Source organism: Puma concolor, chromosome B4 (genome assembly GCF_028749965.1).
Source record: "Puma concolor isolate L17-30 chromosome B4, mPumCon1.1.hap2, whole genome shotgun sequence".
NCBI lineage: Eukaryota > Metazoa > Chordata > Mammalia > Carnivora > Felidae > Puma > Puma concolor.
Window position 1 is genome coordinate 59956062 of NC_141673.1, and position 27949 is coordinate 59984010.

The window sequence follows — 27949 nt, forward strand, 5'->3', positions numbered from 1 at the left end:
GGGTAAGTTTTTACTCAAAAAAAACTTTAAAAGCTTTCATAAAAAATGTACTGTCCCAACCCACAGTATTTCTTTAGAACGGCAGAATATGGCAATACTGAAAACTAGTTCCAAATGACCATCACTTCAGTTGACATTTCCCCCATCTTTATCAAATAAGCACAGCACACAAAGGCACATGATTATGAGCAAATCCAAATTTATTTTAACGCCATGTCATTTTCAACATGTTTAAAAACCTCATAAGTTAGCGGGAGCCCTAGTTCCCTGGGACAGCATGCCAGAGGTACCGAATTTCATCACCTTCCTCTCCAAACCCCTAGCAATTCATCCAATCCAAGTCCACAGCTTCAGAAAGCCAGGAGTTGTCTCTTCAGTCAGTCTGCTCCTCTGGTTCCTGGTCTTTCTTTCAGGGAGGGAAGTCAAAATATTTCAAACAGGGAACAAAACCACAGTTGAGCTTCCAGCTCAGGTGTCTAAGATGAAACAGGGGAACGCCCCCCCATCGACTCCAAAGAAATGGACAAGGTGGAGATGGATTACTTCTTTACAGCTTTGTGAAGACAAAAAAAGTCCTGCAGAACAAAAACGACTAAAGAGATTTACAAATGAGGATCCATTTGACAGATGAGAATCTCTTGGTAAATGCAGGCTCCAGCTCCTAAAAATGAGAGGGGCCTGACCAGTCTGGATCAGAAAGAAATCTGCCACACGTGAATAAAAACAATCTGAATATAGCTCCTCTTTATTTTGAGGCCTGATAAAATACCTGGGGAGAATGAGAAAAGAGAGGAACAAGCCCCAACAGATGGGAAAATGCTGACACCAGAGTGGTATAAAAAAATTTCAGCTGAGTTTTTAGTGGTGGCGGCTACTTTAGCCTTCTCCCTGTTCTGTTGTAGGGTCATAAACCTTGACCAAAGCAGAGAGTAGTAGAAAAAGGCTAGAAAGAGGGGCTTGAAGACGATGAATTTTGACTCCTGATTTTATTATTCAATTTCTCTTTTCTATTTAAAGTAGTCTTCGGTGGCTGGGAAGCCTGGCCTCCCAAGACCAGAGTCAGTTGGAGCTGGTTGTTGTTGGACAGGGAGTGGGGTAGGGACAGGGATGGGGGCAGGGAGATCCTGCTCTGCTGGCGGTCCTGGGTGGAGAAGACGAACTGCACTTCACAGAGCCTGGGGTGTGGTGGGAAAGGGATGAGGCAGGAGCGGCAAGCTGGGGAGATGGGACCCACCTCAGTCCCCAGCTTCATTCTCTTCTAATGTTTCCCCACTGGTGGCATTTTCTGCAGTCTTGGAGGCCTATATTCGTGGAAAAGAGAGGAAGACTTATCAGTTTCCAACTACCTGGGGTAGTATCCAGGGTACTAAGGACAAAAATATCCTAATGCTCTAGGTCAAGGCTGAGGAAAGGGAAAGTAAGGATATACAGATACACATATGCCCACCACAACACCCAGGAAGGTGGACTCAAGAGGGATCAAGTTCACCCTGCCAGAGACGGATAATCATACCTTCTTTTTTTTCTTTTTCTGGGTTTTCCGACTTGCAGAACTCTGGAGGAGGGCCTGGAAAATAGGAGGAGGAAGGAAAACAAATTTTGAGGAATGCTGAGGAAACACAAAATGTCTCTCTCAGTATCCCGGCCCTTTGCAGGACTTTGCTGACACCTCCTCCTCACTCCCAGGACATGTGCAATGTGTTCACCCCTTTCCGTCACACACTGACCTTTAGCTCTGCATCCTGGACCTCCATCTCAGACTTGTAAAGGTCAGGCTCAAAGGGACCACTAGTTATCCGCATGGGGCCATTGGGCATGAGCAGGACTGTAAATTTAAACTGGGCAACAAATTCACCTATGGAAGAAAGGAAGTGTTTTGATAAAATGTCCCCTTGTCATACTCCTTTTCTGTAAGCTAGAGCGGGGGACTGTAATCAGGGGCTCCAAAGTGAAACTCTCTTCTTAGGACTTACCCTCCTTCTCATAGAGAACATTAAATGGCTGCAGCAGTTCGTGTTTGGCACATTCCACCACACCCATGCGGGCCTTCTTCTCATCTTCAAATGCTCTGGGTGGTGGAAGACAAATTCAGGCATCCTTAACTCCCTATCAAGTAACATTTTCCTCAAGTTTTTAAATGTGTGTGGTCTAGGGAGTCAGTCTGGTTCCAAGTACTGTTCTTGCTAAGTGCAGTAGTAGTACCTTAAAGTAAATGGCATGGCATCAAAACGCCTTTCGACCTCACTGAAGAAGGCACGTGAAGTTTTCATTTTCAGCCCATACTGTTTAGAAGGGTCTCGTTTGTAAATGGTGGTTCTCTGTCCTGCATCCTTGGCCTAAAAGAGTAAAAAGTTAGGTCACATTTGGGCTGGTGCTCTTAGAACACACCCTCAGTCACTCTTCTGTGCTAGCTCTGGTAAACTCTCCTCACCTTGCCCTCTCCTGAGCTGACAAGAACATCCACAGCATATACTTCGTGTACCTCAAATTCAGCCTTTTCATGGTCCTTCCTAAAAGGAATAGAAAGGGAACCATAAAAACAATAAGTAGTTCCTGGAGTCTGAAGTAAAAGAAGACAGACAAGAGTAAGCTGGGAGCATGAAGAAAATGTTCGTGACTAGACTCAGAGGGTGGAAAGCGAAGGGTGGAACTGGCACCTACTTCTGCTGGTCTGTGGGATTCTGGATAATGGTTTTCTCTCCATCGATGACATGCTGCTTCAACTGATGTGACAGCATACCTGAGGACAGGACAAAGCCATCTAGAACCCAAAAGGTTCCCAAATCCACCCACCTATGTAGGTTGATGAGGCAGGCAGTGAGGGAAAAGTGCCTATGAAAACTCAGGGGAGAAAAGGTTTTGGCTTACACTGTGCTAGAGTCAGAATGGATCTTCGAAGGAGCAAAATCCTTAATTCTACTAAACCACTCAGACCCTCAACCCTGTTATCTGAGGTCTCACCTTCTATTGGTGTGCAATTAAATGAGTGGGCAACTTTGTTCCAGGCTTCTGTCACTTGTGTGTTCTAGAAGTACAAGATCAAATAACAGGTGAGATATATAAAGGGGCCAATAAGCTCTCCACCATGAGAATGAAAAATATAAAAAACTGATAGTCCCAATACCCTCCATCAAGAGCAACGACTCTCATTGGTTTTTCATTTCAAGTTATTATCCCTACAGCTTAAAAACACCTTATGTTTGCATATCATTTTACAAAGTGCTTTCACAAAGATGGTCTAATTAGACAATTCTGAAAGGTGAATACAGCAGATCTATACCCCATATCCCGATTTAAAACATGAAGAAACTGAGGCACAGAAGGGTTAAGATTTTCCCAGGCTTAAGCCAGTTAACTTGAAGAAACTGAGATAAACCCAGGTTTTCTAGTGATGAATCCAGTGTTTATTCCACAATATTTGTTGAGAGGGAACAGCAAACTCTGATTGTCCCCTTCTTACCTTTCAAACATGATCTGACCCCCACCTAAGCTACAGTTCTTTTTTTCTTTTAAATTTTTTTTTTTAATCTTTATTTTTGAGAGAGAGACAGAGTGTGAGCAGGGGAGCAGAGACAGAGAGAGTCGCAGAATCTGAAACAGGCTCCAGGCCCCAAGCTGCCAGCACAGAGCCCAATGCGGGGCTCGAACCCACGAACCATGAGATCATGACCTGAGCCAAAGTCAGACCCTCAAGTGACTGAGCCACCCAGGTGCCCCTAAGCTACAGTTCTTAAACCAAATGAAAAATAAGTAATCATAACTAATATTATTAAGCCATATGCTAGGTACTGTACATGGATCATTTCAATTGTTACAACAACCCTATGATAATAAGTGACAATTTCATTTTTCCTATTTTGCGGATTAGGAAATTTGAACTCAAAAAGTTATTTTTAAACAGTAAGCATTGGCAATAGGGCAAGAATCCAGAAATTCCTGATGTATGTCATAACTATATAATAGCCAGTATACACCACCACCTTCCAGTGAAGATAACACAATTCTAAGTATATAAATAATCAACACGCAAAGTAATAAGAGCCAACACAAGTGCTTACTATGTGCCAGGTACTGTTCAAAATGCTTCATAACAACTGTATGAAGTAGTTATCGTTATAAGCAAACCAAGACAGAGGTTTAAGTAAAAATGACGCAAACGAGTAACAATGGTGAAGTACAAACTAATTAAAAGAAGAATAAGACAGAACAGAAATGAAAAAAAAGCAAAAGCAAAAGCAAAAAAAAAAAGGGGGGGGGCAAGCTTTAAGTATTGAACAGGGTCCTGGAGACTGAAGTGTGAGAAAAAATGTCTCCATGCATAGCCTAAGATGTTAAATTATAGTAATTCACGATAGTTTATGATCCCTGGGCTTTCTAATATTGTCTTGCAAAAGCACAAAACTAACTTTTGGCCTCTCTCTGCCACCAGTTTACTGGTACTACTGTGATTTCTGTTATAAGCTTTTAAAATTGGGTTTTTGGGGGCACTTGCCTGGCTCAATTGGAAGGGCAAGTGACTTTTGATCTTGGGGTTGTGAGTTTGAGCCCTACGTTTGGTGTAGGGATTAATTACACAAAGAATTAAAAAAAAAAACAGTTCTTAAAAAAAAGTTGGTTTTTTTTTACATTTGTGTTTTACTCTAAGTGATATCCCTCAAATTATTTTAGGAAAAGATGTACATCCAAAACACGAATAAGAGAGGACCTCTATAGGCTCCATGAGGAAAGGACCATATATCCCCAAACACCTGCATGTGAACTTATCTATGATAGTCTCTCAGAGTTAGTTGTGATCTCATAGCTTATGAGTTCAAGCCCCACAGGGGGCTCACTGCTGTCTGCGCAGAGTCTGCTTTGGCGCTTGTGCAGATCCTTTGTCCCCCTCCTCCATCCGAACATGCACTCTCTCACTAAATAAATAAACATTTATATAAACAAGTTTATTTATTTCTGAGGGCGGGGGAGGGGAGAGAGAGACAGAGGATCTGAAGCAGGTCCTGCACTGTCAGCGTAGAGCCCAAAGCAGGGCTTGAACTGATGAACTGTGAAAATCTGACTGAGCTAAAGTCAGACACTTAATGAACTGAGCCACCCAGGTGCCCCAATACAACGAATTTTAAAGAGCTGTATGTTTTAGGGGCACCTGGCTGCCTCACTTAGTAGAGCATGCAACTCTTGACCTCACGGGCTCTTTTTTGAGCCCACTTTGGGGCTTTAAAAAGAAAGGGATGGGGGTGCCCGGGGTGGCTCAGTGACATCTCACTCTTTGTTTCAGCTCAGGTCATGATCTCATGGTTCATGAGTTTGAGCCCCATGGTGGCCTCCTTGCTCACAGTGCAGAGTTTGCTTGGAGTTCTCTCTCCCTCTTTCTCTGCCCCTACCCGACTGGTGCTCACTCTCTCTCAAAATAAATGAACTTAAAAGAAAAAAAACTATTTTATAAGGGGGCTGTAGGAGAAGGGGACAGTTCAATACAGAATAGCTATAAATGGCTAATGCTTCTTACATTCTATCAGGGTTTAGAACTGGACTAAACAGCTTACCTGGTTTCCAGGTTTGACCAGGCGCAGGGCAGCTTCAGCACAAAGGTGAGCTGCCTTAATGACATCTGCTTTCCGCCCTGTTACTTGGGTCCCCTGTAGATAAGGAAATGTAATCAGTACTCCCTGGAAAATCATTCTAACTGAGCTGGTCACTATGCAAGGCCAGCCAACACTTTTCTCCTTTTATTTCTCTAGGGACTCTCTCAAACTGTATATGGTGGTAAGGGTGGGAATAAGAAGCAGCAGTGTACCCTCCCCACAAGTGGAACAAAATTCAAAGCAGACCACCTACCTGAGCTACATCAACCACAAAAGTGTGAGCCACATTAGCGATGAAGCCATCCACATGGACCCCAAGGTCACTGAAAGGCAAGAGGAGAGCACAGCATTAGCAACTAGCACTATGCAAATGCTTAGGAAAAAGACAAGTGCTCTAAAATGGCTTAAGCTTACATTTTTACCAAGTCACCTTCCTTGAGAATATAGTCCTGGTCGCTCTTCAAAGGGGAGAAGTGACATACACAGTTATTTACTGAAATGCTGGTGGGAAAGGCAATACCTGTAAAGAGACAATCATCAGCCTTACTACCCTGCTGTCTCTCTCTCTCAATGTCTCTTTCGGAGCCCTGCTGCCCCTCGGAAAAATGGAAGGATTTTCTTCAGGGTCTTGCCTGTTTAATCAGTTTGGATTGGGTAGGAAACTGCTTGTATCCCACCTGCCATTTCAAATTTCCAAATATCTCAACCAGAGCTTGGGTGGGGGTTACATCATTACAATAAAACAAACAGGACTGAGTAAGGGTCAAACTTGGGAAATTAGTGGGGGGATTGATTTTTTACCTTTCTTCATTTCTTTTTCTTTCTTGAAAATTTTCCCTGTCTCTTCCATAATCATGGCATCACCTTTCTCACACAGGCTCAGTACGGACACACCTGAGCAGGATGCTTCCACCAAAGACCGAAGTACCCCTGGGGACAGAATCCCACCATGTCAGCCCTGTATGTGTTGTCTAAGTTACCATCCAAACAATACCTAGAAGTTAGCGTTTGTAATATTCCTTAGTGCCATTGCCCAAGGCTGAAAGAGGGAACAAGTTTGTCTCTTGGAATATACCTACTTATAATCACTAAATTTCTACCTTCCTTTTCCTAAAATAAAAAAGCCACACACCCTTCTCTCCCTATAGAATGTGACAACTGGGTAAACACCATCTGTCTCCCTAGTGAAGGGAGACTTTCCAAAGATACCAGTGGCGTGGTAGGACAGTTACGAACTTCAAGGGGGTTCTCACCTCAGCAAGGTGACCAACATACATGCAAAGCAGACTGGAAGAAATTTATAGGCGTCAGGAACAACAGGAAGATAGACACAGAATTGCTGACTCGAAGCTGATGCATTGTTAAATGCTACCTTCTTCCCTTCTCAGACACCCCAATTAGATGTTAGTAATCTCAATTTGTGTAAAAGTATTTCCTCATCAACCGGTGTATAAACCAAAGGGACTTAATCTAAAGTTCCTGAGCTTCAAAGGCTCATGTCTTACAGCTTGTAGCACATCTCAAAGAGGTGTAAGACCTGAGTTTCAAACTAGTATCTGGGATCACAAGTGCCTCAGAAGTTATAAGTTGCAAGGGAAAAAATTTTTTTGATTCAAACCACTAATACTAAAAAGCACTCCAAATAAGGCACTATATTAAATGTTCATTTTGTTATAAAGCATTGTTCTGTACACTGGATGCCCTCACCATGGCCTATCCTGAACTTCAGATTTGATTTTTGTGATCCAAGTCTTTGGAAGCATGAAAAACTCAGGTTTTCAGCCATAGGACCAAAGGAATCCTAAACACCTATCTTTACTGTCAAAACCATTTAAAAGCCCAAACACAAGCATTTTCTGTTCCCCTAATTGGGTTTTAAAGTGAAAAGGTAAATTGCAAAGAGAGAAAAAGGAAAGTGTGACATCTGCCAAGCTTGGCAGGCAGCTGCTGAGAAAGTCCCAGCACAGTGGTAATAAGGATGACTTCTGAGATCCTAAAATCAGCCCCCCACCCTCTTTTCAGTACCATTCACAAGACTGCCTAGTTGGGGTGAGAACCTCAAAACACTCCTAGCGTTATCAAGTCCCTGAGATCAAATCTGACGGCTAAGGCTATCTGCACAGATTGTTGGTAGCAATAACTTCAAGAAAAGCCAGATATTATCTCCAAGAGTTGTGTTAGGAGCTCCAGGGGTGTCCTCCAACGATCCCTGAGCTGGCCCAAGAGCAGAAGGGGGCCCCACCAGCGAAGGAGTTGAAGTAAAAAACGAAAGACTCCAGCAAAGCACGTGGTAGGGAAGCTGGTGTCAGGGACTGTAGCAGAGGAAGGGAGCCGGCGATCCGCATGGGAACCCGGCAACACGTGCCGGCTGGGCTCTTGATGCCGGGGAGCCAAAACAAAATAGAGGGGCGCTTCCGTCGCCAACAGCTGGGCGCTTCCTTTTCGAGGTGGCCTCGCCGCTGGCAGAATAAGAGGCAGGGATCCGGACCGAAGGGTGAGGGGCAGAAGATGCGCCTTGCCTCTTGACTAACGGCCTAAGGTCGGAGCCGGCTGGGGGCCCTGCTCTGCGCTCTTCCCGGTCAGGGCCCCACACCTCCCCAGACTCCAGCCCAGGCCCAGCGGCTCAGGTCCCAGGCGCGACACGGAGTCTTCCCACCACGCCACCCACGGTGGACCGGCGCGGGGCCCTCAGCTGCTCACTCCGCATGACCCCACCGCTCCAGCCCCTCCGGGGCCAGCCCAGCACCGTCCCCTTTGCCTCCCCCTCTCAGCCTCGATCTCCGGACCCCCAAGGCCCGCACTCACGGTTGGCGATGTCGCCCCCCATCTTATACTTGGTCACAACCAGGTCCTCGGCGATAGTTTGCTCCTGCTGCTCGTCCTCGCCCGACATCTTCCCACTACCACCACCACCACTGCAGCCTCGCTCCTCCTGAGCCGCCGCCTCTGTCTTCCTTCCCAGCCGCAGGCTGTGCCTACAGCCCCTTCGATCCGCGAGGAAAGCGCGAGCGAAAGCGCGAGCTAGCCAGGGAGCGGGCGGGCGAGCGAGAGCGAGAAGCTACGAGCGCGCGGGCTGAAGCGCAAGGCACGCTGGGACAACGAGTCCCTTCTACAGGCCGCCTCTAGTCGACTTTGCGGACTCTTGAACTACAATTCCCAGTTCGCCTTTCGCGCTCTTAAGCCAGGCCCTGGGGCCTTGCCCTCCAAGGGCCTCGCACGCCGGAATCGCCAAGCACTCTGGGAAGGGTCAGGCTCCGGCGGGAAGGCGGAGCAGTTGGTGAGCTTCATGGGAAGCGTGGTCTCTCCCGGAAAAACCACATCCACCAGGAGCACGGAGCGAGAACCCGTAATAGGGGCGGGCTAAGGGAGAAGGGGCGGAGCTACAGCGGGGCGATGGGTGTTTAGGCAGCGGGGCTGGGTGGAGCAGGGTGGAACCCAGGCGAGGAGGGAGTGGCTACATTAAGGGCAGGGAGGCTGGGTGCGCCCTTCCTCGGATCCCTGGAGCGGCTGGCGGGACCGGCTCAGCCGGTCCAATCATCCTCCGGTGCTGGGAGAACGGGGAGGGGCAAGAACTATGGAACTCCTATGGAAGGAGACCTAGAGTACAAGGAGTAGGGGCTAACTGGGCAGCTATAGTCCGGAGAGTCCCACTGAAGATGGCACCATTGCTCCAACAGTAGGCTTTGATGGCAACACTTTGAGGGAAGTGTTGATACAGACTTTTTCAAGAGAATGAGAGTTCTGAAACATATGGGAGTTTTAGTGTTCCATCTCTTGAGGGACCACATCTATCGGGCTTTCTTATTTTCCCAAACGTGGGTTTTCTTGTTTTTGTTATTCCCAAGTGGCTGCCCTGTAGAGATTTCTAGTAAAAGCCTTAAATGAAAAGGACTGTGTGTTATGCTTGTCTTCAGAAAAGTAGGGCTGGAGAAAGCTGCAAGGGACAGAGTAGGACTGTCAGAAGACACAAGGCGGCATGCTGTGGTTGGTAGTTATCCATTGCTGAAGAGCAAAGGGATGATCTATCCCACACACCAAAGGTCTTCTTCATTTGACAGTCGGGAAGCTGAAAAACTTTGGTATTTTTATTCAAGCATGTATAAAAACAAAACAAAAAACTTCACGGATACAAAAGATACCCCGTTTCCCATCCAAGGGGACAGAGGCCTGAAGCTGGGTCCTCTTTCTATTCCAACTGGAAACTTCCCACTACTGGATGAGAATAGACCCTAAAAGTGGCTCTTGGGACCGTTATGATCTGTCCCTTGGGTGAGAAGTGATCATTTACAGCACATGTAGGTTATGGTTTACACAAAAATGTCCAGTTATTTTTCCTTCTGACCACCCCATTACCCCCACTTCCTGAGATGAGAAGCCTGGGTGTAGGAGGAGGCTGTGGTTGTTGGGCTTGATTCAGTGCAAAAATAAGAAGACAACGCCCCTTACAAGGACTCTGACTTATATCACTTTTCCTTGATATCTTACAGTAAGAAAACCTGCATTGGACAATTCTGAATCCTGAACCTGCCACTTACTTAATCTCTTTAAGGCTCAGTTTCCTTTTTTTGTGAAATGGGATAATCCCTAGCTCACAGAACTGTTGTAAGGATCAGGTGAGATAATGTAGGTAAACTTTAGGATGATGGCTGGCATTGTAAATGCTCAATTAATAGTAATATCTATGCCCAATCTCTTTCTTCACTCAAGATTTGAAGCTTTCCATTCTTTCCAGGGGACTGAGTCATAAATTTTACTTTCCCCTGCCAGGGTACCCCTGTTTCCTCTTCCTTAGGAGTCTGATGGGAAACACAAGCACACTTTAAAGCCTAATCTCAACAAGTCAGAGCCTGAAAAAAAGGGACATGGGAGTAATCCTTCATATCTCCAGGGAGTCCCCCTGAGGAAGCTGAGGAATGGGATCAGGAAAGCACACAAAATAGGGAAAACCTCCTTTCCCAGGAATGGGAAAGAGAAGAAAAGTGCACAGCTGGCTACATACCACAAGAATTTTGTGTCAAAGTGTTTAAAAGCCTCCAAGGGTTGAATGGAATTGTCTGGGACTGGGGAAATGGGGCTGAGACCTGTGAGGGAGGGACTAGGGAGAAGATGAGTACCCTCTAGAGGCACTAGCTGCCATGAAATGCTCCCTGAGTACTTTAGGAAGCAGGGTTATGTTCTCTGAGCATTAGCCTTGGGGAAAAGCCTGCTGTGCCAGTAATCAGGGTTATCAAAAGCGGAGTCAGTGGCTTCTAAACTACGTAGAGTTTTGAGGCGGGCACAGTGGACATGGGGGGCATGGTGTCCAGGCCCCTGGAAAGCTCTCATCTCTTCATACCCTTGTTCAGCTGCTGGGCAGGCCCCCATAGCTGCATAATCTCCCCCAGGAGCGCCCCCACCATGTCGCCGATTCATATATTCATAGTCCTCATCCGGGGTTGTGCCAGCAGTGGCCATGATTGGCACAGGGTTGAGTGGGCAACTCTGTGTGCTGCCCAGGGAAGCGCTGAGGTCTGATCCCACATCCATGTACTCATAACCCAGCTCCTCAAGAGAGCTAGGCCTAGGGGGACGAGGCGGACTGCGCCTTCTTCTCCGGTTCATGTATTCATATTCCTCATCTTCATCTTCTTCTTCAGTACCCAGGACAGAACTGAGGCCCACTGAAGAAAGGGTGCCCTCCCGGGAGGAGGGAGTACCTGGAGATTGAGAAGAGAGGCTAGGTATGTGGAGAACATGGTAGTAGGCAGTGGGAAGTGGGGGAAAGTTAGGAAAAAATGAAAAGGGAGGGATAAGATCAGAGAAGACAAGGGGCGCCTGGGTGGCTCAGTGAGTTAAGCATCCAACTCTTGATTTCAGCTCAGGTCATGATCTCCAGGTTCATGGGATCCAGCTCCACATCGGGCTCTGTGCTGACAGTGTGGAGCCTGTCTGGGACTGTCTGTCTGTCTGTCTCTCTCTCTGCCCCTCCCCTGCTTGCAAGAGCAGTGCTCTCTCTCAAAAATAAATAAAGTTAAAAAAGATCAGAGAAGATAAAAGGATTAGGATAAGCCTGGGGAAAGGATTAGAGAAAGATCTGAGGAAAACCCTAGGAAGAGTCAGGCACCTTTGAGGTGTGCATCTGGCATGACATATCCATTGACATCCTCTTCCTCTAATCCTGGTGGGGAGAGTGGGGTGACAGGAGTGAGCAGGCTGTGGCGCTGGGAATGGTAGGCACTATCTCCACGTGGCCGTGGGCTCCGGCTCCGGCTCCTACACATTGACACCTTCTCCTGGAGCTCAGCCTCAGAGCCTGTCACATGGCCTTCTGAAGACTCTGATGCCAGGCGTCCCCGTGGCAGTGGGTGCAGGGAGACTGGACGGGGACACCGCTCACCACCCCCACAGACTGCAGACTCCTAAGGAGGAAAGTAAAACAGAGATTTACACAGAGACAAGGAAAGAGATATTTGTTTAGGAGACTGGGTTGTTCATAGCCTTCTTTTTTTGTAGGACACTGATTAAACCTCAAAGGTTTCGGGGTGCCTAGGTGGCCCAGTCAGTTAAGCATCCCACTTCAGCTCAGGTCATGATCCCACAGTTCATAGGTTTGAGCCCTGCATTGGGCTCTGTGCAGACACCTTGGAGCCTGGAGCCTGCTTCAAATTCTGTCTCCCTCTCTCCCATTCCCCCTCCCCTGCTCGCACCCTATCTCTCTCTCAAAAATAAATACTTAAAAAAACCCACAAAAAAACAAAACAAAAAACCCTAAAATGTTTCTAAAGTGTCCCACACTGCCCCTATGGATCCTAAGACACTGCCACCTAGCCTTGCAGTAGCCCCTCAAAGAGACAGACCTTACCTGGCAGGCCTCCCCAAGATTACCCTGGTTCATAGGCATATAGCCAGATGATGGGCTTAAAAGGCTCTGGCTCTAGGATGAAAAAAAGTGAAGAAGAAGTTTGATTAAGGGAGAAATCTACTCACCATGGGGGCCTTTGAGTAGTTAATCTAGGTATCAGTGGGGTTCATGAGGGTGCAGGTACGTAGAGGGCTCAGGGTGCAGAAAGTCTTGAAGCGCTGGGAAGTACCTTACCCCACGGGGCCGATTAAGTGTTCCAACTGGCAGGCTGAGAGCAGAGCCTAGTGTGGCTGCCAGGCCATCCTCCTCTGATTCCAAGTCCAGGTCCAGCTCAAGTTCTGGCTCCAGCTCCACTTCCTCCAGTTCCTTGTTTGTCAGAGCAGGGGGTTCTGCTCCAAGGGGTATTCCAGGCCCACTTTCTCTCTGTAGGGACAGGTAATTGTTAAGGTGGATCCTCGTTCCTGCCCTGCCAAGTCTGCTTTCCTATAGATCTCCTTGACAACAACTAGTTCCTTCTCACCTTTATGACCAGATACCGTGGTGGGTCTCGGGCCATCCTGGTAAACTCATTGGCTAGTTCTTTAAAGGTTGGGCGAATATTCTCATCAATCATCCAACCTAGGGGTAAGATGTAGAAGTAGAGCCATAAGAGGGAAGTGGAGTAGGGAGGGAAGTCAGTTAGAAAATGGCTGGGGGATCAGGGGTGCGTGGATGGCTCAGGAGGTTGAACATCCAACTTTTGATTGGCTCAGGTCATGATCTCACGGTTCGTGAGACTGAGCCCTGAGTCGGGCTCTATGCTGCCAGCACAGAGCCTGCTTGGGATTCTCTCTTTCCCTCTCTCTCTGCCCCTCCCCTGCTCGTACTCCCACTCTCTCTCAAAATAAAGAAATAAACATGTAAAAAAAAAAAAAAAGGCTAGGATCAGCAGGTAACTCACACTTGACCATGACCATGTACACATCAATGGTACAGATCTGAGGCTGCGCCAATCGCTCCCCCTTCTCTAGCAGGTCTGGTACTTCAGCCAGTCGTAGCCCAGCATAGGGCTCTGCCCCAAAGGTCATCAGCTCCCAAACTGTCACTCCTGGTATAGGAAGACATGACTAGTTGATGGCAAAATAGTAGACATGGCATGAAGACTAAGGGGAGGCAGAATTTAACACAAAGATCCGAAGGGCCTAGAAATTCTAAGAAGGGGTCTCTCAAAAGGCAACTATGGGATTTGGGCCAGTGATGATATGGAGGGTATCCAGATGGACTGACCATAGCTCCAGACGTCACTCTGGTGTGTGTATTTCCCAAAATGGATACTCTCGAGGGCCATCCACTTAATTGGAGTCTGGGGAATTGAAGGCAAAAGTTGATTTCTAAAAATTTTCTTAGCACTTCTAAACCCCAAGTTCTCTATCACTCTTTTCTCTGTTGCTTTCTGAACTCATACTTCTGGCATCTCCAAGCTCCTCTCCTTGAACTTACCATGAAGCATCTCTTTGCCTCTGAAGGAGACCACTGACTGCTTCCTGTCCCCATGCTTCACTCCACCCCCACCTCCTTACCCAGCCCTTTGTGTCACCTCACCTTGGCCTCACTGTGTAGTAGCTGCTTATCGTCAGGGGGCAGCAGGTCCGCCACCCCAAAATCTGCCACCTGAACCTGACTGGGTGACTTCAGTAGCACATTTCGGGCAGCCAAGTTCCTATGCACCATACCATGCTCCTCAAGGTAGTACATACCCTACAGAGGAAGGAAGTATTCTCAAGGTTGGGGGAGTTGCTCCTTGAGATCCAGAATCATCCCAAACCCTAAAGGCACCTCCGAATTTCAACTCCCTGCCAGCCATCAGCCAGGCAGTTCAGTCATAGGACTTCTCCAGGTTCCTCTCACCTTGGCAATCTGTACTCCCCAGTTGAGCAGCAGCTGGGGCCCCAGTGCTCCACGGTGTTGTCTCACGTGATCCAGCAGGGAGCCCAGAGGCAAGTACTGAGTGACAAGCTGCAGAGATGACCCTGGGCACAGTCCCAGCAGCCGTACAATGTGGGCATGGTCTAGGCTGCCAATGGCCAGCATGTGCTAAGAGACACAAGAGGGGTTATCCAGGGATCAAACAGGTCCACATACGTACACCCAGATCAGGGCTATCCCAACATTCAAGGACATCAGTATGGTTAACAGTACTTACTGACACAGGACCATGCCTTTACATAAGCATATCTAATATTGACCTCTTTTCCAGTGGCATACAGAACACCCTTCCCTCACTTACGTCTGTCACATCTTGAAAACTTTGCCGTCCACTCTTGTCCTCAATGACTTTAATGCAGACTGGAATCTTGATTGATTCACCCTCAGGAATCCACACTCCCTAAGAAGTTTTGGACAGGAGTCAGCCAAAGGTCATTCTCCCCAGGCTAGCCCTTTCCCTCAATCTTTCTCTCCTTCAGCCTAGATCTTTCCCCTCCTCCTCCACAGACTTTCTGTGGGCCACTCACTTTGTGCACAGTTCCAAAGACGCCTGAGCCAAGCACTTTAAGCTTCCTCAGCTCTGTTTCTTTGAAGATTCTGGCCAAGACTTTGTTAGCCTTCTCACTGGGATCCAGAGGTTCTATGCTCTGAAGAGCAGAAGGGAAGAAAATACTCAAGCCCATTGCCATGCCCCACTCCAACTCTCTCCCTATAGGTGGATGCTCAGAGCCACAAAGCCCAAAGGGGTGGGAGCAAGAAGAGGAATTGTCTTTAGTCTTAAGAAGCGTTGCAAGCTTATTGGGGGAGTAACAGACCCTAAGGACTGAGGAAGTTTTTTGTGTTCATGAGACCAGCAATTAAGAGGGTTGGGTTTCCCCTTTGATGGAGGGAAGGGGGAAGAGTTGCTAATGCTGTCACCTTGAATACTTCTTTACAGTTCCCTATGCTTTCCAAAGCATTTCCACATACATCAGCCCCTTTCACCCTTACAGCCATTCTGTAAGGATGAATGTTATTTCTTGTGTACATGTGCATAAAATGAGGCACAGAGAAGGAAAGTAACTTCAAAATCATGTGGCAAATTAATGGCAAAATCAGGACTAGGATGCATGTCTCCCATTTCTCTGGCCAGAGTTCTTTCTAATGGGCCATACTACCTCCTTGAAGAAAAGGATCAAATCTCTGGGAAAGGAGGCTCTTAAAGAGTGATGGTATGGGGTACTTTTCAAGATTAGGCTAGGCACTTACCTCACCCCGTTCCAAGTAGCGCCTCATAGCCCTCTTATTCTGAATCCGGCGCCCACGCAAATAGAGAAAAGTGCCTCCCAGGATCAGGAAAACCACTGCCAATCCTACTACCACTGTTAAACCCATTGCCAGATGGGTTTTGCTGTGGGATAGAGAAGCCCAGCATTATCCTAGGCCTACACCTCCCTTACAAATATCACCTATGCCGGGCGCCTGGGTGGTTCAATCAATTAAGTGTCAGACTCTTGATTCTGGCTCAGGTCATGATCTCACAGTTAGGGAATTGAAGTCCCGTGTCAAGCTCCACATTGATAGTGTGGAGCCTGCTTGGATTCTCTCTCTCTCTCTCTCTCTCTCTCTCTCTCTCTCTGCCCCTCCCCTGCTTGCACTCTCTCTCTCCCTTTCTATAAACAAACAAACAAACATCCTTTAAAACAACAATAACCAAAATAAAACAAAACAAAAAAACAAATGTCATTTATGGTACAGATTTGGTACAAGAAATTAACATTCACACATACACATGTCTTTGAGCACTGAAAGGGTTAGCCTAAATCTGGACCTCCTGAGGCTACTACAAGCTAATTTTCAGAAGGGAAGGCCAGAAGCCTGGATTCTTGTGTCTCTGAGTCCAGTGATAGTGGTGTATATAGAAGGTCAAAATGAATAGAGTCATCTCTTCCCAGCAGGTAACTGCCCTCTCCCTAGCTTCTCTCCCAAATATCCCCAGCTTCCTAAATCTCCAAGCCCATCATACCTGATCAGTGCTGGCGTTTGGCCTAAACAGTCTTGTAGCTCTGGTCCCTTACACCTGGAGAACAAAGTCACCTCCTTAAATGGGAGCTTGGGAGACTCCCATAGGAAGCTCAATTCTGACAGCCTCAACATACAACACTGTTTCAGATCCTACCATACTGTCCCATCCTGGAGCCCAAATCATATTCCAAGACATGGCCCCCATCTCTAGCTTGTCATCCCTTCCTGAGTCCCTCTCTTGAATGAAACTCCCCTGAGCTGGGGTTATTCCAGGTTCTCAAAACTGTGGTATAATTGTATGCTGTTACTGAGATTCCCTTTCTCCAATCCTTCATTATGCAGCTGAGAGTGATTCTTAAGTCATAGTTCCTTTCTTCTTTCAGCTCCCTTTTACCCTCTACTTTCCCCCTAGTTTTATGTTCTCCCCTTCCCCCCACATCAGCCCATCACTGACCCCTGGGTGCAGTTCTCATGGCAGGGCCGACATTCATTCTGAGAATCTGGGTACTTGTAGATGGGGCCCTTGGCACCAAGGACTCCATAGGGGCAGCTGCTCACACAGTGAGGCCCATCTCGAAAATGGGCACACTGAGCACATGCATCAGAGCCCTGGGTGGAAGAGAGAAGGGCGGGAAGGATGGGATGCCAATGTCAATTTCATACCTCCCAGCAAGGACCAACCCAGCCATTCAAGAGGCTTCACCCATAGACCCTAGTGTTATCTGGCTTCCCTGTGTTGGCCTTGGGATTTGGCCATATCATTCCCAGGACCTTCAAGTGTTGCCCTTGCCCTCTCTCCCTTAGAGATCCTGGTGTTGCTACCGTACCGAGCCATTGCACGTGGCACTACCCTCCATGGGTTGGCACTCCGGGTGACAGGAGAAGCATTCAGCCTCATGGGCAAACTCACGAGGCTCCCTGCAATGGAGGGTTAAAGGAGGGGGTCACTTCTAAGTCCTGACCTTTACTTCCTGATCCCCCAACCACAGGGTCCCCTTCTTCATTCCCACCAAGGCATATGCAGAGAGTCATCTAACGGCTTTCAGGTGCCACCTGAACAGCTCCATCCCGGGGTCCCAACCCCCCCACCCCCATCCCTTCTTGACTCTCTCGCCCCTCACTATTACCCATTCAGAAAGTTGCAGTGGGTCACACAGACACCGCCTCGGCTGTAGTTTCGACAGGATAGGCACTGACCAGGACCTGGGCCCCAGCATCCCCCAGAGGAGCACAGGGGATCACATACTTTGCCCTCTGCCACTGGAAAGGAAGGGGTGAGTTAGGAGGAGTCAGAGCTCTAACATGCCCTCTTTGGAACTCTTCCTCATAACCGCCTCCAGCTCGACATGCCCCTCTCCTTGGTTCCACCCCCATCCCTTCTACTTCCGGGGCGGACAGTCCTTACACTGTACTCTCTCCTCCCTGACCTCCTCTTCCCACCACCCTGGGGGCTGTGTCCCTCACCGCAGTCTCTGCGGGGCCGGTTATGTTTGATGTCTAGTCTCTCTTCCGGAGGCCCCCGCAGCAGCTGGGTCCAATTCAGAGAATGGTGGTAGCACAGCTGCCTATTGGCGCTTATGTAGATACGCCCGGCACTGATTTCTTTCAAAGATCGGAGGCCCAACGATGTTATATTCAAGTTCTTCATGATCAACAAAGAGAAGCCCCGGCTGAGAACAAGGAGACAGGATGAGAAGGGGGAAAAATGACCATGCAGTGGATTCATGTTCATTCAACAAATTTGCTCTGGGCCAGTCAGATCACTGAGACGGACACCCCTTCCTTTTGCCTTTTCCTCTTCAGACTGGCAGACCCTTTGGGACTGCTGTATGACACAACACCTTGTACTTCACGCAAGGATGCCTACGAAACAGGGTTCATTGCCTGGAGATGCTATTACCTCCACACTCTTTACTACTCACTTGTAGAGGCTCCTGCCCCCAATGGTTGTCAGGTTGGAAAAGACACTGAAGTTGTGCATGTGGGGAGGCCAGGATTGGATGTTCAGGTAACCTGGGGGGCCAGAGAGAAGTATGTGAGCAGGGAATCTATGCCCCTTGCTTTCTCAGGTTCTATTGGTCCTTCCTCTGTTGCTTGGGACATGATTTTATAAGTAGTTACGTAGCAATTTGTGCCAGTGGTTTACCTATTCCTCTCAGACAAGATCACTCACCTGTGATCTCCCGTACTGTCCGGAAGACATTGAGCTTCTCAGGGTCCAGGGCAGGGATCTTGTGCCAGGGGTCGCTGGAAAGAATAGTAAAAATCAGTTGACAAGGTAGAGGTAGAACCCAGTAGCAACAAGCATGCCTAGGCTCAGAACTTAGTTTCTAAACACCATCCTCCACTGAAAGGGAACAGGGCTCCTTGGAGAAAGGGCTAGGGCAGGAAAAATATAACATGAGTTTACAGCATCTTATGCCAAACGGTATGGAAGTGCCCCCATTGGCCAGTTCAGAGATAACTGAACACCAAAATAATGACTGTAAAAGATTATAAAAAATTGAATGAAATAGGTATTATTGAATAAACAAATAAATGGGAAGGGGAGACTCTTCCTAACACTGAAATGCCAACAAATAAATGTAAAAGGACTAATGGAATTAGAAAACCATCATGTGGCAACTCTCGTTAAATAACTGATTTAGGGGGTTCCTGGGTGGCTCAGTTGGTTAAGTGTAAGACTCTTGATTTTAGCTCAGGTCATGATCTCGCAGTTTGTGGGTTTGGGCCCAGCGTCGAGCTCCACGCTGAGGGTGCAGAGTCTGTTTGGCATTCTTTGTCTCCCTCTCTTTCTCTCAAAAATAAAGAAAGAAACATTAAAAAAAAACTGATTCAGGCAGGGGCACCTGGCTGCCTCAGTCGGTGGAACATGAGACTCTTGATCTTAGGGTTGTGAGTTCGAGCCCCACGTTGGTTGTAGAGATTACTTAAAACTAAAATCTTAAAAAAAAAAAAAAAAAAAAAAAAAAAAGAGGACACCATGTCCTTGTCTCTTGCCACTCAGCTAAATGGTATCAGATTGCTTAGGGATGTCTCTGAGGGGATTCAAGCCCTGGGTGGGAGACGGAGTTAGGCATGGTCAGGTACTGTGTGACTTTTAAAATTTTATGACTTATATTCTTAATCAGCTGCATATATGGAGCGCTGAACCAAATGTAGTGAAGTGTGAGGGGCTGGATGGGGTGAGGGATTAGAAAAGGAAAGCAGAGTCTCTAACCCATTGAGGCCAGTGATAAGAAAGTCCAGGTTGCCCAGGATCTTGGTGCAGTTCACAAACCCATCAATGTTGCTAGAGTCCACAGTCTGGAAGCGGCTCCCGGAGCCCGTCCCCTCACAGGCTGCAAACACAACAGAGGCTCAGTGGGAGGGGCCTGATTGGTCTCTGGGGAAAGGAGGTCTTTTTGCCAACTCCTCGCCATCTCCTACTCACCTTTAGGGCACAGCCCCCCACAAGGTTCACACATCTTGAGTCCATTTTTATCTACTTCCATCTTGTCAGGAGGACAGGCCCGGACACAAGATGTTTGATCTACCACAAAGTTATCTAGGAAAGACGAAGGCACCATTAGTGACAAGGGAGGAACACTGCCAACCACCAACTGAACCTTGCTCCCTCCTGCTCTTTGCTGGATCTGCCCCAACTTACCACCGAAGGCTCCTGAAGCACTGTCCTATGGATTAGAAAGGCCCTTTGCTCTTTGTTTCAGAACTAGGAGCAATTACTAGAAATCATGGGGAAGCAGATGGGGGAGTAGGGCATAGGGATCATTCACTGGAGGTTGTCAGATGATCACAACCTACATCCTCTATTTACCACCCAACTTGATCCCTTTTACCTCCTCAAATGTTGTCTAAAATCTAGTTTCCACGACCATTGTTCCTCTCCTTAGACACTTACGGGGACAGCTGGCTACACAAACTCCACCATACTGATACTTGGTGTGGGGATTGGGTTCCAGCTGGAAAGTTAGCTTGTTGTAAACGAGAGGCTGTGGACACTGGCGTACACACGCCCCACTGTCATTGAAGAGTCGACAGGCCTAGGAACACAGGAGATTCATAAAACTCACGTTATGTATGTACCCCGACCTCCTCCCAAAGCCCACATCCCCATTTCAGAACCCAGGCAAATGGTGGTACATACAAAGCAGTCTGTATCCTGAGGGCCTGAGCAGCCCCCTGCACACTCATCATGGCAGCACTGGTTGGGGTTGGGCCCAAAGCAGTGACCATTACACTGAGGGGCACAGATGGTCTTGGTCACTATAGAAAGAGAGAAAGCATGGCTGTCAGGACTCTTAAGACTGTATTCTGAGGGGCACCTGGGTGGCTCAGTCGGTTAAGTGACTGACTTTGGCTCAGGTCATTATCTCACGGTTCATGAGTTCGAGCCCCATGTCAGGCTCTGTGCGGACAGCTCAGAGCCTGGAGCCTACTTCAGATTCTGTGTCTCCCTCTCTCTCTGCCCCTCCCCCGCTCACACTCTGTCTCTCTGTCTCTCTGGAAAATATATAAATATTAAAAAAAAAAAAAAAAGACTGTATTCTGAGACCACTGCTCACTCTCTTGCCCTCTAGGCTTGTCCCTACTCCCAGTGTTAACATAGATTGGGGTGGGCAGGGATATGAAAGTGCATGAACTTGAAGTTTTTAGAAGGGAGAAAACCCACATGTCTGGCAGTCTTCCAGTCTAGGACCCCAGCAGCGCCCCTTGCAGGCCTCATGACAGGGGGGACCTGGTTGGGAAGGAAAGCAACACAAAGGGCTGTCAGGGCTAAGAAAGCCTTGCTTGAATCAACAGGGTATGATGTCAGCACACAGACACCCCAGTCCCAGGAAGCAAAGAGCCAGGGCAGTGTCCCTCCTTGCCCTTCCAGAGCAGGGCCGGGCTCAAGTGAACCTGTCAACAATGGGTGGAGCCACACCTCCATACCACCCACAGGGCAGCTGAAGGGGTGGGTCTGGGGCAATTGCCAAGCTTAGCCCTAGTCCGAACCCAGGAACTTGTTTCCTCCTTGGCAAACTGAACCCAGCAGGAATATGTGTGAGTGGACAGGGACAGCAGATCTTGATCAAGGGTAGGTTCCAGGGAGAATGGAAAACGTTATAATGGAAAAAGATGTGGATATGGAGCCCAAAGATCTGGCTTCCTCACTTAGTAACAGATCTTCTGCTCCTTTTCTTCACATATTACTTCTAGGGTTTGGGTTCTAGGAGACTGACCTCCTCCCTCCTGGCAGGCTCCTTGGGTCTGGAGCCTGAGGTGTTTTTTCAGTGGAGAGGTGGGTTCGAATTAAGGATACAATGATGATGGGAAAGGGGTCACTCTGGTTTGGTGGGGGCAGGGGAGCAGTCTTGATCATGTTCACTCACAGCTCTTGCCATTGTCCTTCACCACTATCTCGGCATCTCGGTCCCTCACGATGTCCCTCCAGTCGATTGTGTCCATGTGACAAAGTTTATCATTCTTCTCAATATAAACACCCCCTGACAGAATCTCTGAGACAGGGAAGAGAAGTGACAGGCTTAAGGGCTGCAGCAGACCTCCTCTTCCCTACACACCCCACCAACCCAAAAGGCCACCCAAGACTCATAAAGAGGGGAGAAGGGACAGATGAATATGTCTAATTAAATCCGAACTGCAGAAAAGGCTTGCCTTGTAATGTAGAGGAGGAGCCAGGCCAAAAGAAAACTTCTGCCTCCTCAGACACCTGTCCAAATCCGGTTTAGCCAGTGGGGGAGGGGAAGGGAAAGCAAGAGAGAAGATCCCTGACTCAGCCACCTCCTTCCCCCACCCTACCTGTGTGTTTTCCAACTGACAGGGACAGGGAGAAGTAGAAGGTAGCCATGCGGCATCTAACTCTCGTGTTTCCCCAGCCAGTGGGGAATTATGAGGGGGAGGAGATAGGATCCTCATTCCTGGGGAAGGAGGGACATCAAACTACACTGTACTATAAAGATAGAGGAGGGGCGCCTGGGTGGCTCAGTCGGTTGATCGGCCGACTTCGGCTCAGGTCACGATCTCGCGGTCCGTGAGTTCGAGCCCCGCGTCGGGCTCTGTGCTGACAGCTCGGAGCCTGGAGCCTGTTTCGGATTCTGTGTCTCCCTCTCTCTGCCCCTCTCCTGCTCATGCCTCTGTCTTTCTCTCTCTCTCTCAAAGGTGAATAAACATTAAAAAAATTTTTTAAATAAAAATAAAAGTAAAGATAGAGGAGTGGGTAACAGATCCAGCTCCAACTCCAGACCCATGGGACATAAGGACCTTCCCCCTGGGCCGCAGACGCCTTTGCTCCCTATCAGGGCCCTATATGGTTTAAGGAGTAGTGGACCTTTGGACTGCAATGTTCAAGATGGTGGGCCCCATGAAAGGGGCACTTAGTGAGCAGTCTCGGATTACCATCGAGGAGGCACCTGTCTGCAGGTTGGTTGAGGGGCAAGACTAGAAGGAATCATCAGGAACTGACCGGTGAGCTGAGTAAAGCGGAGCTGGCGCAGAGCATGGCTAGAGTTGGTGTTATAGTTCAACATGACAAAGATGGCAAACTTCCCATCGTAGACCTGGGTCCCCCGCACCACCCGGAGGTTGGGTAGTGGCAGCGTAGAGAACTCATTCATGGCCACGAGGACATAGCCGGTCACTTCTCGGATCCACTGTGATGGAACAGAGACCATGTCAGTGGGAGGGACAACAGGACGAAAAGCCTCAATCTCCTCTCCCTCCACAAAGCATTAAGGAATCCCTAACCCCTCAAATTCTTTCTGATTCCTACTTTGGAGTAGGGGAGGAGCTGGTGTCACACTAGTGTGTCCCTTCTGCAAAGGAAGACAGGCGGCAGAAGTGACTGGGGAATTCTAGTCTCCTACCCTCTCTTTCTTAGAGCTCCTCTTGCCGGGAGGGTCCTTGCTTAGTCCCTTCCTCATCTTTCCAGTGCCTATCGGTCCCAGGGGTCTCTCTACATTAGCCCCTGTTGCAGAACACTATGCCACCCCTGCCCGCTTCTCATTGCCAGCTCCCGTGTATCCCTGGCTACAGAGGCAGACCCTAGGTCCCAGATGCCAGTCGTTGTCCCCATAAACACACAGGTTTGGATCTTAGGAACTATGGAGCTTTAGGAATGCTGAACTCCAGCAGAGGATAGCCCTGAGGAAGGGATGAAGGCTTCTGTGGGTGGAGTTAAGGGGGAAACAGGTTGAGATAGGGAGTCAGGCACTCTAACCTGCAGGAAGGAGAGATCAGCATTGTGTCCTGTGAGCACAATCTCAAGGTTCCCCATCACCACCTCACACCTCTCGTAGAGCTTGTGCAACGTCTGGTACTGGTTCTCGGCATCACCAGTCACGCTCAGCCCATTCAGAGTCCCGGGACAGACTGGCAGAGAGTGGCAGAGAGCTGGACACAAGTTTTTAGCCCGGTCCCCCCAGATGGTCTTTGGTCCCCCCCTTTGGTTGCCCCACTCCAGTAACATTCAACAGGATCAAGAGGCAGATGCCTCCAACCCCACCCCCCCAACCCCCCCTCCCCAGAGACAGACACAAAGGCCCATGTTGGACTGAGAGCCTGAACTCTCTCCTCTCTCACAATCCCCTCACTATCTCTCTGAACAGAAAGGTGAACAGGCTTCCCCTTTCCACCAGGGCCTCCTCTTGCCTCTTTCAGGTGCTACTTTGGGTACTAAGGAGTTAATGAAAGAGGATGTAGGAGGTTTTTTTTCTCCTCAGAGAAGTTAGAAAATGACCACAACTTCGTTACTCTTCTTTTCCCTTCCCCCTCTCCAACCAGGGTACTTACTTCTCTACCCTCATCCTGCCTCTCTCTAGGTCCTGGAATAAATATCTCTTTGGGGCTAGCACACAGCCCCTATTGTGTCTACCGAGGGTGGGATGGGGGCAGAGGGTGGGGGCAGTGCCCAGGGCCACGGTCCAGCCCACAATGAGGCAATTCTATCTAGGAGGAGGGGGCTGCTCCACCCTGTCCCGAGACACCCTGTCCTCAGTAGCACCCGCCCCCCTCCACCCTCAAGCCTTGGCCTCAGACAAGTGACCTCACTAGAAGGGGGAGCTCTGGTGGGGAGAGGGGGTCAATGTGAGCTTTGTCTTTAAAGCTGGAAGATAAGGAGCTGGTTGCCTACCCTGCACCCCTTCCCCCTTCCTAAATTCTGGCTTCCCTTCTCCATTCCCCTGTCCCAACACACCCCAGCTCCTCAGCATCACACTTTCCGACAAATACACAGTAGCCTGGAGAGAAACAGCAGAGGCTTCCCCTGATTCTAAGCCTTCTACCCAATTCCATTGTCAAAAGATTCATTAAAAAGTTTTGTAACATGGCAATCCTCACGAGGCATGCCAGTCTTGGGGGTTCATTTGACCTTGTACATATGGAGGACATAGGGGCTATGGAAAATCTTGGACCCTAAGCCCTACCCCTGTCTCCTTCCTCTGGCTCAGTGAAAGACTGTGGGGAGGGTGGGGGGGGGGGTAGATTCCACCTGTTCCAACCACCCTTCCCTGAGGCGCTGGCAGCTTAGGAAGCGGGAGTGGGAATGGAGGGAGGGAAATTAGTGAGGTCCCAACCCCTCCTCCTAGATACACCCCTAGTCTGCTCACTTGACTTTTGAGCGCTCCCATTCCCTATCGCTCCCCACAATGGGAACGGGGTAGGCTAGACCCAGCAGAGGGGTAAACTGGCTGGGAGCTCCCAGAGGATCCTGGGAACTCTAGGGTCCTTGGGCTGAAAGGAAAGAGACTAGGAAGGTTAGTCATTTCGGGAACAGCCCCACCCCAAACCCCTTCCTGGAAGGACAACCCCTCTTACAAGTCAAGGTGCCAACCCTTGTCCCCAGATAAGGGAGGAGTCAAGATTTCTGCACAGAGAAGTGGGGTATGTATGTGATGTGTGTGTGTACGTGCCCTTGCGACACACACAAGCATGTACACAGCTCCCCTGCTGGCCCAGAAACCCATACTGGTTCTGTCCTTGGGTTTCTTTATTAGGAAGTATTCAGGTGGCCCTATCCATCACACCTGCCTTTATGTGTTTGTGAAGACTCTATGTGTCTGGAAGGCTACAGTGTTAGAGGTCCCAGTTCCCTGCCATCCTGAGGGTAAAGTCCATATTACACAAACAGGGAGCAAAGGGCCTCTTCGGGAAGAGAGCATGAAAAACATCTCTAAGGAGGAACAAGGCAGCGTGGGGAGGAGGGCTGGGGGAAGGGGATAATACCCAGGGAGCAGGGGCACAGGGAGGGGTTTGGGCACTCCTTTGGTAGAGAGCACTGGGGTGGGTCAGACCAAGAATCTCCAGCCCTTCCTCAACCAGAGGCCTCCTCTCCAATATCCCCCACCCCCATCACAGCCAGGACAAAGGGGCTATAGAAGGACTGAGACAGGGCCGGATGCCCAGAGGCTGCAGGATCCAGATAAAGGGTAAAGAGACCCAACCATGCCTGCCTCCTGTCTCCCTCAGGGAAGGTGGCCAGGATGTGGGACTCCTGGGTTCCTGATTGAATATTCCAAGGGTCTGGATGGGACAGTGATACAGTCATTCTATTCAGTCCCGCCCACTCCAATCCCCAGACCCCCCCACCCCCGCCCTTCACCAGCTGGGAGTGTTCACATCTCAAGATCCCAGGGTCTAAATTTAGGCCCAGCAACTGTGGGGGAAGCACAGGTGTTTCTCCCACTCCCACTCTGGGGAAGAGGCCCTGGCTGTGCCAAACCCCAAGCTGAGGTCTGGGGGAGGGGAAGAGATCAATAGGATTCCTCCAATGTGAGCAACACCAGCACCCTCAGGTGTCCACGATCCCAGAGATATCCCAAAGGGGTGGGCTCCAGTGGCATGGGAGTGACAGGAGGAACAGAAGAGCAATCTGACTCTTTGTTAGACTCTAAGAGAGACAGAGTCAGACAATAAAGAGAATGTAGGTGGGGGAGAAGCTGGGTCTAGGAAGGACTCCCAGGACAGGAAGCTCAGAAGTTAGGAGAGGTGCCCTGTTGGGTCTCAGGTTGGGGAGAAAAAAGACAAACAAGAGAAATACAGATTGGACCTCTTTGACCCTACAGCTCCTGGCCCGGAGCCTTATACATAGTAGTTGCTCAATAAATATTAGTTGAATTGATCTAGGTCTTGACAAAACGAGGTTGGTCAAGTCGGGGACCTGCCACTCTATTATTCTGAGGAAAAGAGGGAGGTCGGCCTCTGCGTGGCCTCTCACCTGATGTCACCTGTACTTAGCTCTTTGATTATTCTCAGCCCTTCCCAGGGCAGGCCAACTCACGGAAGAGGAGGTGCCTGTCTTGTTTTTCCAACAGTAGAGAACAACAACCCCCTCCAACCCTTCCGTAGCTCCGCCCTGTCGGCAAAACAACGAAACTGGAGATGCTGAAACCCCGGGACGCGGTTGGGGAACAAACTGAGACATCCCCCCACCCCTTTCTCCAAGACCTAAATCACCCATCATCTCACGTTTACAGAACGGAGGTCCCAGCTCCCCTCCTTACAGGGACCCTCAGAAGTGTGATCTGTTTCGGCATCAGCCCCACCGAGAGAGATGAATTAGAGGGTCGGCGACGCGCTGCTGAGCGAGTGTGTGTGTGGGGGGGTGGTGGTTCAGGAATCCCGACCCCGCCCGGACCATGCTGAGAACCCGAGCCTGACGGTCTCCGCCTAGGTGGTCCCAGCGGACCCGGGGTGGGCACCCCCCAGCCTCGCCCCGCCCCAGCCGCTGCCCCTGCCCTCCAGAATTCGGCGCACTCGGTTCGGGATCCCGGGTTCCGAGGCTGCGGGTGCCCTCGTGCCACTTACCTGCCTGCGAGTTGCCCACCTCGGAGCCCCGGGCCAAGCTGAGAAAGAAGCCCAGCACCTGCAGAGCCCCATTCGCCCTCATGACTCCAGCAGAGGGTGAAGGCAGCCCCGCCGAATCCGGCCCGGGGTGGGGGTGGGGGGGTGCTGGACTAGGACATCGAAGCGGAGCCACCTGAGCCGCCGGCGACTTAGCAGCGGCGGCAGAGGAGGTTGCAAACTGCAATAGGAGCCGGAGCCAGAGTCCGGGGCGGGATAGTAGGGGAGGGGTGTATGTCTGTGAGAGGGCGAAGGAGGGAGCGCAGGGGGAGGGGGTGAGTCACGGCCGCGCCCCCTCCGGCGAGAGGCTGGCGTGGAGCTGGCTGGAGCCTCCGGCTGCCCGCCCCGAGCGCGCCCCACTCCCCAGTGTTTGTCCGCTTGGCCACGCACATCGAGCATGGGTCTCACCCTAATTTTTCTTCGGGAGCTGGACTAAGGGGGGGGGGGGGCGAGATTCCAAACGCCCCCAAATGTCTCCAAAGGGGAAAGGTGATGGGGGTGGGGAGAGCGCTCCAAAACCCGCCCCCTGAAAGTTGGCCTCGCCCATTAACCAAATCACTCGACTCCCCCAGCCGGTTGGGTCACTTGCGGGATTTTCTTTCTGAACGTGAATGTTTTTTTCTGTGTGTGTTTTTGAGGAGGGAGGTGTTTGCCTCACGCTCAGGCCACCTCAGTTTCCCCGGAAACCCGTCGAAACCCCATAATTCATCTACCCTGC

At 49.5% G+C, this 27949-nt stretch overlaps 2 protein-coding genes across 3 annotated transcripts; both read right to left on the reverse strand.

Annotated features, from left to right (window-relative positions):
• Positions 1-182: 182 nt before the first annotated feature.
• On the reverse strand, positions 183-8661 carry PA2G4 (proliferation-associated 2G4). Its single transcript, XM_025926581.2, has 13 exons — positions 8388-8661; positions 6384-6512; positions 5997-6102; positions 5836-5905; positions 5544-5636; positions 2962-3025; positions 2662-2740; positions 2432-2510; positions 2203-2336; positions 1974-2068; positions 1728-1855; positions 1514-1567; positions 183-1301 (listed from the first exon to the last, which is right to left on the reverse strand). Exons 1-13 carry the CDS (start codon positions 8473-8475, stop codon positions 1236-1238), a joined length of 1185 nt encoding a protein of 394 aa, XP_025782366.1. The 5' UTR covers positions 8476-8661; the 3' UTR covers positions 183-1235.
• Positions 8662-9649: 988 nt separating this feature from the next.
• Positions 9650-27465, reverse strand: ERBB3 (erb-b2 receptor tyrosine kinase 3). 2 transcript variants are annotated; one of them, XM_086713099.1, is made up of 28 exons: positions 27196-27465; positions 23612-23763; positions 22859-23045; positions 21768-21893; positions 21065-21130; positions 20540-20658; positions 20294-20435; positions 19826-19939; positions 19613-19733; positions 18566-18639; positions 18315-18405; positions 17857-18062; positions 17520-17652; positions 17220-17310; positions 16847-17001; positions 16394-16447; positions 15637-15778; positions 14916-15035; positions 14690-14788; positions 14311-14496; positions 14005-14160; positions 13690-13765; positions 13364-13510; positions 12944-13041; positions 12658-12846; positions 12424-12495; positions 11686-11980; positions 9650-11278 (listed from the first exon to the last, which is right to left on the reverse strand). In XM_086713099.1, the coding sequence occupies exons 1-28, from the start codon at positions 27275-27277 to the stop codon at positions 10752-10754; spliced, it is 4020 nt and encodes a 1339-aa protein (XP_086569225.1). In that variant the 5' UTR covers positions 27278-27465; the 3' UTR covers positions 9650-10751. The 2 variants fall into 2 exon arrangements, with proteins under 2 accessions (XP_086569225.1, XP_086569226.1); XM_086713100.1 differs by lacking the exon at positions 14005-14160.
• Between the last annotated feature and the right edge of the window lie 484 nt (positions 27466-27949).

What these genes read in the sequence shown, in the direction of transcription:
- PA2G4 (XM_025926581.2), bottom strand. Translation starts at nt 8,475, where the DNA reads ATGTCGGGCGAGGACGAGCAGCAGGAGCAAACTATCGCCGAGGACCTG. An exon ending in TTGTGGTTGATGTAGCTCAG is followed by an intron (nt 5,637 to 5,835) that starts GTAGGTGGTCTG and finishes CCTTATCTACAG; the next exon opens with GGGACCCAAGTAACAGGGCG. An exon ending in AGAAAAAGAAAAAAAAGAAG is followed by an intron (nt 1,302 to 1,513) that starts GTATGATTATCC and finishes CCACGAATATAG; the next exon opens with GCCTCCAAGACTGCAGAAAA.
- ERBB3 (XM_086713099.1), bottom strand. Translation starts at nt 27,277, where the DNA reads ATGAGGGCGAATGGGGCTCTGCAGGTGCTGGGCTTCTTTCTCAGCTTG. An exon ending in GAAGGACAATGGCAAGAGCT is followed by an intron (nt 21,131 to 21,767) that starts GTGAGTGAACAT and finishes CTTCCCAACCAG; the next exon opens with GTCCCCCCTGTCATGAGGCC. An exon ending in GACAGTACGGGAGATCACAG is followed by an intron (nt 18,406 to 18,565) that starts GTGAGTGATCTT and finishes CTGGCCCCCCAG; the next exon opens with GTTACCTGAACATCCAATCC.